General features: G+C 36.1%; 3 protein-coding genes across 8 annotated transcripts; 1 reads left to right on the forward strand and 2 right to left on the reverse strand.

The window, feature by feature from the left end:
- Positions 1-1909: 1909 nt before the first annotated feature.
- Positions 1910-8349, forward strand: LOC127260606 (sulfate transporter 1.2-like). Of its 6 annotated transcripts, XM_051288428.1 has the most exons (14): positions 1910-2028; positions 2311-2462; positions 5261-5621; positions 5717-5765; positions 5868-6072; positions 6168-6342; positions 6454-6519; positions 6607-6720; positions 6799-6915; positions 6988-7114; positions 7192-7669; positions 7741-7826; positions 7907-7989; positions 8084-8349. In XM_051288428.1, exons 3-14 carry the CDS (start codon positions 5310-5312, stop codon positions 8219-8221), a joined length of 1950 nt encoding a protein of 649 aa, XP_051144385.1. In that variant the 5' UTR covers positions 1910-2028; positions 2311-2462; positions 5261-5309; the 3' UTR covers positions 8222-8349. The 6 variants fall into 6 exon arrangements, with proteins under 6 accessions (XP_051144385.1, XP_051144384.1, XP_051144387.1 ...); XM_051288427.1 differs by lacking the exon at positions 1910-2028 and having other exon boundaries at positions 2074-2462; XM_051288430.1 differs by lacking the exon at positions 1910-2028 and having other exon boundaries at positions 2074-2462; positions 5265-5621.
- Positions 8350-8517: 168 nt separating this feature from the next.
- On the reverse strand, positions 8518-9326 carry LOC127260610 (non-specific lipid transfer protein GPI-anchored 11-like). The gene is made up of 3 exons (XM_051288437.1): positions 8891-9326; positions 8781-8807; positions 8518-8706 (listed from the first exon to the last, which is right to left on the reverse strand). Exons 1-3 carry the CDS (start codon positions 9204-9206, stop codon positions 8552-8554), a joined length of 498 nt encoding a protein of 165 aa, XP_051144394.1. The 5' UTR covers positions 9207-9326; the 3' UTR covers positions 8518-8551.
- Positions 9327-9560: 234 nt separating this feature from the next.
- LOC127260609 (uncharacterized) lies at positions 9561-12166 on the reverse strand. Its single transcript, XM_051288436.1, has 4 exons — positions 11793-12166; positions 11646-11706; positions 11412-11556; positions 9561-10040 (listed from the first exon to the last, which is right to left on the reverse strand). Exons 1-4 carry the CDS (start codon positions 12025-12027, stop codon positions 9789-9791), a joined length of 693 nt encoding a protein of 230 aa, XP_051144393.1. The 5' UTR covers positions 12028-12166; the 3' UTR covers positions 9561-9788.
- Positions 12167-12171: the final 5 nt, after the last annotated feature.

The raw sequence follows: 12171 nt of genomic DNA on the forward strand, positions 1-12171 counted from the left end.
TTTATTCTTTTTATTTTATAATTTTTTTCTTATTATTATTCAATTAAAATAAATTTCAACTCCTTTTCTATTACTATTTTCAAACTCTCGCAACAAGAAAATATCAATTTTGTAACAACGTTTTTTTATCTCTAAATCACTTTTTCCGTTATCAATGACATTAGAGACAAAATTAAAAAGAGAATTGTGTTAACTACGTAAACTTTAGAGACGAAATTCCGTTACTAAAATATATATATATATATATTTTTTTTTTGTGTGTCTAGGCCCAAACCTAGGAAAACTTCAAATTCCCTGTCAATTCGATCTACTTGTCTGCAAATATCCTTAATTATGCATTCTATTGGTTATTTTGAATTACAAATAAATAACTAATTTATATACATATACATATATGAGAAATTAGAAATTAATACAAAGTCGAGTAGTTCGACCTTCTAGAAATTCATACATTACTTATTTATTATTATTATTATTATTATTAGGCTTTTTTATTATTTCGCATAAGCTCCATCGTGTGGACATAATTTAATTAAAGTCAAAAGTTTTACATATGTAACATATTTTCTAACATTGTTAATTAATTAGAAGAATAAACTTATAATTAACTGCTACGTTGAATATTTTGCATGACATGACATGAACATAAAGTATTTTTATAAAGATTTAATTAATTATTATTTATTTCTCGAATAAATAAAAATAAATAATTTTTACTGGGGCAAACATTCATCATAGTCATTTCTATATAATAATAATAATAATAATAATAATAATAAATATATGTTTCTCTTTTTTGTGAATTCTAAACCTCATATAATATTTAAATTTGATTTTGTAATTAATATTATTATGCTTAGTTATTTGATCGTAGATTATACTCCGTCCCAAATACCGTGCAACATTTTATTTTTGATATGTCCAAAACACCTGCAACATTTTCAAAATATGAAATAATTAATTATACTTAATCTCTATTTCACACTTTATTCCATCACATCATCCAAATAAAACCATCACATCACCTAATTTCTAAATTATCCTACTTAATACTACCCACCTAAAAATTTGTGCCCAAAACAAATATTGAACCTTATTTGGGACGAGGGAGTACATTTTTGTCCCAAATTATTGTATTTTTTTATGAATCCACCAGCCATAAGGCCCACAACCCAAATACCAAATATTGTGAATTAGGGGAATTAATGACAAAGAACTCAAACTTGCATTTGCATCCAAACTAATTACGTATTTGTAAACTAACCACGTAAGTTACGCAAAATAGTAAATAGTATAGAATAAAGAATTAATGCAAAGAATCAAGAACAATCTTTTGCCAAAAATACATTTTATTAAATTGTTAAATAGAAAAACAGCCAGTAATAGTAAGTTCAATCATTACCTTAGAATTTAATAAACCACATAAGGTCAAATGAGTCTGTATTGTTTAATTTATTTAAAAAGCTGTGTACGTCTCTACCTCATTGGAATTGACGAACCTCACCATATCTTCAAAAAGAAATCTAACAATATAAAATATAGTCAATGTGCCTTTTAGTCATTTTTTTATTTTTTATTTTTGCTAAAAAAAGAAAAAAATCTATATTATTATTATTATTTTTAAATTTATGTCCAATCAAATAAACACACAATTAAATGATATAGAAATATTAAATAATCAGTAATATATACCCAATTAAATTATTTCCGAAAAAAAAAAAAGAAAAAAAAAGAGGACCTTTCTATATATACAGCCCCACACTAACGTCCAATTTGACGATCATATTAATGAAATAAATTCGCTGAATAAAATTAAAAACAATGCATGCATAAGTTAATTTATTAAAGATTTTTAAAAAAAGGGAAAAAAAATAAAATAAAATTGTATGTATCTACGTCGTCGTTGACTTGAAACTCTCTCTCTCTCTCTCTCTCTAATTTAGCTACAACTGTTTTGTGTATACTCCTCCTCTCCTCCATTAATTCGTATTTTCCCAGCTCCTAAGACTAGGACGGATGCATCTTCAGGTACATCGAACCTGGACTCAATTCCGACCGCCTATACTTGTAGATATATATATACACACATATATATAATATATATTATCGTATTATTTATTTATTAAATATGTATCGACGACGATGATCTGTCGCTTCCGTCGTCGTACGTCGGAAGAACGTATCGGTCGGTCGGTCGGAGCGAGCGATATTAATTCTTAAATACTCCTATTACGTAGTGTTTGTTGAAATATATATCTAATTATTTTTTTTTTATCAGATATATATATCTAATTTAGTTTGTGACGACAGAGTGTTAGTTTGTTGGATCGAATTACAAAATGGTGATGTAGATGAAGGTGCAGAGGTGTAGAGAGAGCATTCATTATTCTCAATTTCCGGTAAATGCAGAAGTTCGCCGGTGACCGATTAGGGTTTTGACTAGTCAACCGGTTTGCCAAGAGGTAAAACTTTGCCATACTGTTTACAGTTTACTCACATTTTATAAAGATTTTTGTTATTTTATTTTATTTTTAACAAAATTATAGTTTTTATTTTATTTTTAAAAATGTAAAAAACTTTTATCTTAACGTTGCGTATTACTAACACACTGAATTATCCAACCGGGTGGAGTTTGGGAGCAATTAGGGGTAGACGAGTGGGAACTAATAAATAAATAAATAAATCTTGGGCCTAAGCCGAAGCCATGAAGCTACCTAGGTATAGGGGGTAGGGTAGGGTAGGGTAGGGGGCTAGGGGCGTTTGCTCTCGAAATTTCTCATCGATTTTGTGATCATTATTAAAGTTGTTTTTGTCTTCATTCGGAAATAAAGATTTGTTTGATGTTGGGTTACTCACACGCTGCAATATTTTTTTTTTTGTATGTTTTAAATACGCTGTAACATTTTTAAAATAAAAAATAATTAATTATACTTAATTTTTACCCCACACTTTATCCCCTCACATTATCTAAATAAAAAAAAATACTCCCTAAGTCCAAGCTAAAAGTATACAATTACTTTTGGCGCGAAGATTAAGAAATAATAGTATTTTAATTAGAGTAGGTAGGTAAAAGTAGTAAAATTAACATTTTTGCCCTTACTTTTTTGATATAAAAGTAATGATGTGATGTAAAATAAGGGTATTTGTGGAAAAAAATGGGATATTTAATAAAATGGTTACTTTGTAATTGGACGTCCCAAAATAGAAATATGTATACTTTCTAACTGGACGAAGGAAGTATATATATTTCTATCTCCATCACATCACCTAATTTCTAAATTATTTTACTTAATACTATCCGCCTAAAAACTAATGCCAAAAATAAATATTACATTTTGTTTGAAACAGAGGAAATATTATTTTTATTTGAATTTGAATTTATATAATATTTTATATAAAAATATTTGTGCCAATTAAATAATAATATTGGTAGATAGGCTAACACTTCATTTCAAAAAATAGATAGGATAGAAGTGTATTATTATTATAATGAACCATTATTAATTTTAGAATGTAAGTAATAAATGATAAATTGGAGTATAGTTTTGTGCAACTGTAAGTAATAAATGATAAATTAGAGTATACTTTTGTGCAACTTTAAAAATATCAAATCATACACATATTTTTTATTTTTTATATTATACTAAAAATCAATTTTACATTTAAAACATTACATAACACCTATTTATATCACATCATACAACTATTTAAATTCAAAATTCTTACTATTCAAATCGCAATTCAAAATCCAAACCGCCAAACAAACACACCCCTAGATTACGGATGTGTTTTGATGTTTTGTGAAAAAATAAATATATTTGATGTGATATTTGTGTTGTGATTGAACCAATTAACACTAATATGATACTATGTAATTTGATGCTGATGTTTTTGGACTTGTTTCAAAAAATCTCATTATTAGTGGAATTCATTTGAAATTTATTTTTTCACTTCTAATGTGAGAGTTGGGTTTCTATCCCATCAACAATGCAACATATTATCATCGTAATATATTTATAAAATATTGGATTTCGTTGTAACGATTTTGCTCATTAGTGATCTATTTAGATTTTTAACCATTCAATTGTCATTTTCTTTTTTAAATCAAAACTCAAACTCTAAATTAAAGAAACAAGTAATATAATAAATCCATCCTTTTTTTAAATGGATTTATTGTTTAAAGTCACACGCATATATAATTAACTAATTAAGTCATTAAATGGAATATAGGATTAAGTAAGTAAAAATTTATTTATTTAATTTAAAATATAAGGATAAAAACATCTATTTAGTACTAGTAATTATAAACTGGAAAGAAAGGAAGTGGGTAATAAAAATGTCAGGTTTCTAGAAGATACGCGGCCACCCTGATTGGGAAGGTTCCGTTCCATTATGCTGCTGCTGATCAACATTTACATATATACTTATAGACTGCTTTCTATCATTATTATTATTATCATTATTATTATTATAACGTCCGAATCCGCAGCCGATACACTTAGACGAACCAGGTATTATAAAGACATCAAAATTTGAAATTCGTGAATTCATTCATTCCCACACCCACTAGGCCATACTTACGGACAGGCTAGGCCGTCCCACCCACTTGCAATGGGAATTAGAGAAGAGAAGAGAAGAGGCTGACTTATTTGTCTGATTCTGCCTTTCATTTAATAATTCCAGCCATTCTTAATGAATTAACTAATTAATTAAAGGGACAGATTGTCTCTTCTTTCTCTCCCTCCCTCTGTCTCGTGAGAAAATTCTAAAAGGTAGGCTGTAAGTGGGGCAGGGCAGGGAAGGGCACCCAAAGACTACTACTACTACTACTACTACTACTACTACTGTGTGCATGTATTGATGTTATGTATGTCTCGTAGACTCACCCACCCACCTCTTCTTAAGTCAAGACACAACCCTTGTCGCTCTCTATCTCTCTTGCTACTCAATCTATTTAATTAATGTATCTAAGTGTAATCACAGGATATATATACTACTACTACTAGTATGTTGTTGGTTGGTTAATCTAATCTCTAATCTCAGGGCAGTTTAGCCTTGCCTTGCCATCCATATATACATACTCATTCCCATCAGTTGACCTCATCTCACCTCATTATATAATGATGCATTGGGCAATCCTAACTCTTGCATTCCATTTCATTCACTGCTCTCTCTCTGCCCTTGAGCTTTTCTTCTTCTTTCTTCCATGTTTAGATTACTAACCATCCATATACATCTCTCTTTTCAATTAATTCATTAGTTAGTTGGTACGTAGCAGCAGCAGCAGGTGGAGGGAGGGAGAAGGAGATATGGGAGGTCCAACTGCTGCTTCTAATTCTCAAGGAAACTCAAACTCACAAGACAATTCACCTCCCTATGTTCACAAGGTTGGAATACCTCCAAAGCAAAGCCTCTTCAAGGAAGTCAAGTTCGGCATCAAGGAGACCTTCTTCCACGACGACCCTCTTCGTCCCTTCAAGGATCAGCCCAAGTCCACCAAGCTTCTCCTTGCCATACGTGCTCTCTTCCCAATCCTCGACTGGGGACGCCATTACAAACTCCACATGTTCAAAGGTGACCTCATCGCCGGACTCACCATTGCCAGTCTCTGCATCCCTCAGGTACCCCTACCCCTACCCCTACCCCAACCCCAACCTACTACTTACCAATCATTTATACTAATTCAGAATCATCAGCAGCAAATATAACTATGCAGGACATAGCTTACTCGAAGCTGGCGAATTTGGATCCTCAGTTCGGCCTATGTCAGTGAGCTGAGCTTCTAAACTGCATTTACTTCTTCTTCTTCTTCCTCAGATATATGACAGTCTCTTACCCAATGAATTGCATCTTCCATTTGCATGCAGACACTAGTTTCGTCCCGCCCTTGATTTATGCTGTCATGGGGAGCTCCAGAGACATTGCCATTGGCCCTGTGGCTGTCGTGTCTCTCTTGCTTGGAAGCATGCTTCAGAATGAGATCGATCCCAAAAACAAACATGAGTACCAGCGGCTCGCTTTCACTGCTACATTCTTCGCCGGAATCACTCAATTTCTCCTCGGATTCTTCAGGCATTCATTCATTCATTTGCTCTTCTTTTCGCACATTTAATTAATACTGCCAATTTGTCTTTCCTAACAGCTTCCATCATCTCTGCTTCTTTCAGGCTCGGTTTCTTGATCGACTTCCTCTCCCATGCTGCCATTGTTGGATTCATGGCCGGAGCAGCCATCACCATCAGCCTCCAACAACTCAAGGGCTTGTTCGGCATCAAGCAATTCACCAAGAAAACTGACATAGTTTCCGTCATGCGCTCCGTGCTCACTAGAGCCCATCACGGCGTAACATCATCATCATTCATTCTCTCCAACATTCTTTCTACACCTTAAAAAACATTTGTAGATGATCATCCTCGAACTAATTCAGTACCTACTTACATTTATATGTGGCAGTGGAATTGGGAGACAATCGTTATCGGACTTGTATTCTTAGCCTTACTTCTCCTTGCAAAGTTCATCGTAAGAACCCCCCCAAACTTAAATCCAGCCAAGCTCCACACAACACCAAAGCTCACCACCACATTTGTTCTGTTTTGTTGAATTCAGGGAAAGAAGAACAAGAAACTGTTCTGGATTCCTGCCATAGCTCCACTGCTATCAGTAATCATCGCAACCCTCTTCGTCTTCATCACGCATGCTGAAAAGAACGACGTTCAGATTGTGAGTAGTAACCAAACATGACAAGATTCTCCTTCATACCTATATATGCATCCTTCTTTAACATCACTCTGTATGAAGGTTAACCATATTGACAGAGGCATCAACCCTCCATCATTAAATGAGATCCATTTCACAGGCAGCTATGCCGCCACTGGCTTCAGAATTGGCGCTGTCGCTGGAATGGTTGGACTTACGGTAACTACAAACTACTCCTGTGTGTCTTGTCTCCCTGACTCGCGCAACTAGCTAACATCTTGTGTCTCCCAGGAAGCAGTAGCGATAGGTAGAACTTTTGCATCAATGAAGGATTATCATCTAGATGGAAACAAAGAAATGGTAGCATTAGGCACCATGAATGTCGTCGGCTCAATGACATCTTGTTACGTCGCCACAGGTCAATACCTGAATTTCTTCGATTATTTCTTGCCAAACACATATCTGATCTACACGATGTTCCAACTTCTATCTTAGGGTCCTTTTCGCGCTCCGCTGTCAACTTCATGGCTGGATGCAACACGGCAGTATCAAATATCGTAATGTCCTGTGCTGTCCTGCTGACGCTTGAAGTGATCACACCTCTGTTCAAATACACTCCGAATGCGATCCTGGCTTCGATCATCATATCAGCTGTAGTTGGGCTGTTCGACTACGAAGCAATGATCCTCATTTGGAAGATTGATAAATTCGACTTTGTCGCCTGCATGGGAGCCTTTTTTGGCGTTGTCTTTGCCTCTGTCGAAATTGGGCTTCTGATTGCAGTGGCCATTTCCTTCGCCAAGATTCTTCTCCAAGTGACACGGCCACGGACAGCAGTGCTCGGAAAAATCCCCAGAACTCAAGTTTACAGGAACATTCAGCAGTATCCGGAGGCGACTAAGATCCCCGGACTCCTGATCGTTAGAGCAGATTCCGCCATCTACTTTTCCAACTCCAACTATGTCAGGGAAAGGTATAGACTGTCTCTATAAATCCATAACTCAACAACAGAACAAAATGGTTCATCTTTCAATCCAAATCCAGGATACTGAGACTTCTGGCTGATGAGGAGGAAGAGATTAAAGAGAATAGCCAGCAGAGAATCCATTATTTGATAGTCGAGATGGCGCGTAAGTGATCTATCTCTGAAGCATGTCGAAACATTCCTAACCCCAGCTCAAAACTTACAGTTGTTCTCTTGTTTGTCTAGCTGTAACTGATATCGATACTAGCGGCATTCATGCTCTGGAAGATCTCCACAGAAGTCTACATAAGCGCGACATAAAGGTACAGGTGACTCCATGTCGTTCAATAATAAATAGTACTTCATCAAGGAGCGATTCATCCTTCCCGAACGTGACAATGGTTTCTCATGTTTGTTTCACAGCTTGTTCTAGCAAATCCAGGGCAGGCAGTGCTGGACAAGCTGCATGCATCGAGCTTGGCCAACACAATCGGAGAAGACCATATCTTTCTGAGTGTTGCGGATGCTGTCATGACTTTGGCCCCAAAGACAGAACCTTGAGGTCTTTTTTGTGTCCGAACAGGTTAACAGATCGATAAGAATTAATAATGTTAGAGGTTAAAGGTATATATGTAATCCAAACAAAGTAGTACTCGTAGTCTCACAAATAGGATGAAGATTTCATTTTATATATGCATACACTGTAAACATTATCCGGGCGGGATTGCAATGACTACATTTTCAAATGACTATTTTGAGAGAAGCTCGTAGTAAATATATGACTAATCAACAATTATAAGAGGCTGCCATCAAGGTGATACTGCCAAATTGGTAACAAGAACATAGAAGCCTCTCGAATGGGATAACAGAATCAACAATCACCAGATGCTGTTAGAATAAAGTAAGTGCTGATACAAGGGTTACCACGACGAGCACGAGCAAATCATACGCTGTGGCTAGTGAAGCAGAACTGAGGGTATGAGGGTCTGGGGGAGGTGCAACTTCAGTGACTCCACCTGGTGCCGAGCTAGCTGATGGAGGGGGTGCTGCAAACATCGATTTTAGTATATAGTCATGGTTAAATAGAAATGGAAAAATCTGAGTGCAAAATCTGAAATACCTGGGGGAGGACTTGTACCAAAGCTCACTGTTGACAGAGAAGGGAAGAGCAAATTCAGGTTAGATTCACCTTGTACAAAATAACAAGAAGAACTCAGTAATGAAACTCACAGCTACAATGGCTGATGGATAGATCGGAGACACGACAGATGGAGGGGAGCGTCAATGCCATGGTCACATTGAAAGTCACACCTAAAACCATGGTGTTGTTGAATGCCTCACAGAGACATTCAACGCCAGTTTCAAGTACAACCTTGAGCCCTGAACAGCACATTTCATCAGGGTTCTGCATTGTGCTTCCAGGTGTCATAATTGGCAGACAGGCAGCCATGTTCAGCATCAGCATGCTGGAGCAGTCCGTGCCAAAAGCTACGGGGAAGGTGAAAAGAATGTAGAGTAGGAGAAGTCTCGGTGCCACCATCGCCATTCTGCTTTTCCAAATCTGAAAAATACAAGTAATGTGTGATTAATGAGTGAATGTGTGTGTGTATGTATATATAATTATATATATATATATATATATATATAGAAGCCATGGATGAGAGGTTAGGTGCTCCATGTCTTGGATGGCAGTATGGCACCCCTCCACACTAATCATGCCGCTGATTCACATTGTTCACTCATGGTGTGGATTTGACCCCACCCAATTGGGCCATGTGTGCATCCTACTAGAAAATTGAAATCATGAGTTATCAGGAGTCACATGTATAATGAAGATTGTAACTGATCGAAACAACCTTCCATTTCAAGATGACAAAAACCTTATTTCATAGGCAACATATAAAGCTGGAAAAGGAAAGACCACTGATTTTTATTCTTGTCCCATGATGGCCAAACACCATGTCAAAATAGGGGTACCTCTTATCTGAGGAAGTTTGAAGACAAATCACTTCTATCAAATAACATAAAAACCCGATCGATCTTAGAATTTGACATTATCATTCGAGGAAAAACAGGAGACGGATGCTGAGCTTGTCAAACAGCAACATACAATACATGGTTAAGAGTATCATTCATTCCCCATGGCCATCAAGAATTCGCCCTCACAGGCAACTTCGCCACCTACGTATGCTTTTCCTTCCATCTTTGCTATTCCAAAGCGTTTCTGGAGCTTGACAAGGTTCATTCTCATTACCAAGGTGTCTCCTGCGATAACTGGCCTCCTGAATCTTACTTTATCGACTCCAGCAAAGAAGAAATTTTCACGTGAGCCTCCCACTTCTGGCTGCAGCATGACCAATCCTCCAACCTGGGCCATTGCCTAAATCCACCAGCATAGAATACATCATTTTACGTACCATCATTGAAAATATGCATTTCATAACTATGGAAGTAAGCAGCTCCTATCATTGTTATAATTCACATTTGAGAGAGTAAATTAGTAATAGAGAAAAGAGAGAAGGCCAGATAAAGCGGAAATTCTTCATAATTTGGCAAAGGAACTATCTCATAAAAATCAGGGGAGTTGAAGTAGGATAGAGACGTTGCATTGAAAATAAACCAAAAAAGAATCACAGAAAGCTCTAATGCACTTAAGTCTGCTACAGCAAACAATAACAAAATTTGAAAATTCAAGAAAGGGAGAAATGAATACCAAAAAGAAATTTTATTTTTCTAGTTTTCTAACTTCCTACATCCTTCCAATATATATACATATACATATATATATATATATTTCCTCCTACTTTGGAGAAGAGAATCAATAATGATTTAAAAATAATAGCAAATAAATTAATAATAATGAGGAATCCCCCAGTCTGAAGTCGTGGCAAAGTAATTTTAGCCAAAAACCTTAAAAGATGTTACCATTTTGGCCTTTCCAATCGATTGAGTTTTACAATAAGAAACACATAATTCAACAAAACATAGTCTCACAGTCACTGAACAACTGAAAGTAGATCTTTATAGTTAAGAATTTCAACAGCTTGTATAGATCTCGACAACAGTAACTCAAGCACAATGCTGGAAAAATGCAGACACTTTTCAGATGTAATGTACAGCTTCCAGGAAATATTAAATTCCAAACTTCACATGCAGATTTGGCATTCAGATCCAAAGTGACCCATTAACATCGATCCAAGATGTACATAATGTACCAGAAAACCATAAGGTATATCAAGTTACAACATTTTCCACCATTCAAAGACCCTCACGCAGACCATACATAAAATGCTAACACGAATGCCACATTATTGTGAAATTTAATCAAGGCACTTAATAAATGAGGATTTAGAAGCACATAATAATCAATGTGTTGAGAGCTTAAGTTGATTGAAGCACTAGTGTTATGTTAAAATCCGCTGTCAAATAGTTTAGACGAGAATATTAATTTGTTAGGCAGGTTGAACAAGATTCTTTATTTCTGGAATATATAGATAGGGCTCTGTTTGTTTGTGGCCCTGAATTTTGTTTTGTTTTTCACTCAAAAACATCAAATCATCCTCTCATGCCTTTTTTTCGGAATTTTTTTTTACAAAGATCATTCAAAATATCATAATATCAAATAACTTTTCCGGTTTAACATTTCACTATTCAAAACCCCAAAAACAACTCCAAGAGCAAGAACACAGAAATATTGACTGAAACGTCTCAGCGCATTTAATCATAAGCCAACAAAGAGTTAAGAGTTCACCTCAACCATGAGCACTCCAGGCATGATCGGTCTTTCTGGAAAATGACCAGGAAAGAAATTATCATTTATGGTCACATTCTTGATTCCAACCGCAGTCACACCCGGAGTATATTCAATCACTCTATCCACTAGCAAAAAGGGGAATCTACGATCCAAAATGTCAAAAGCCAGGCAGAAAATCAAATCAGTTTCTTATCAAGAGCTAAAAAGGAAATCAATTCAAAGAGCACGCACCGGTGAGGCAAAATCTCGCGAATCTGATTAATGTCCATGACCGTCGGAAACGGGGGGTACTCTGCAAATTACAGCTCCAAACATGAGGAACAAGTTAAACAAAATTTGTCAAATACGTTAGCAAGAAGGATTCATTACTACTCTTACTCAATTCAATCGGTGTCTCCGACGAGGAGCCGTCGGAAGTGCACTTGGAGACAAAACTTTTCCCCGCCTTGCTGGAATGAATCGAAAGGGCAAGAGATCCACTCGAATTAACCGAGTGCTTGACAGAAACATTAAAAGGCAGCACATTCCCGGCGGCGCCGTTCCTACACATCGGCGACGGCGAAGAACATCTCTGGGCGGAGAAAACAGAGTGCGAGAACACCGAGGACGTCATTGTAGGCGAGATCAACGGAGCTCCTATGAGATGATTCGATGGCGGAATGCGTGACCAGCTATTTAGAGACGGAAGCAGACGGAGAAACCGAAGAAGTGCAAAACGAAACCACACCAGTGGCACAATCGTAATTTTACAAAAGAC

Source organism: Andrographis paniculata, unplaced genomic scaffold (assembly GCF_009805555.1).
Source record: "Andrographis paniculata isolate CXL003 unplaced genomic scaffold, ASM980555v1 Contig62END, whole genome shotgun sequence".
Taxonomy (NCBI): Eukaryota; Viridiplantae; Streptophyta; class Magnoliopsida; order Lamiales; family Acanthaceae; genus Andrographis; species Andrographis paniculata.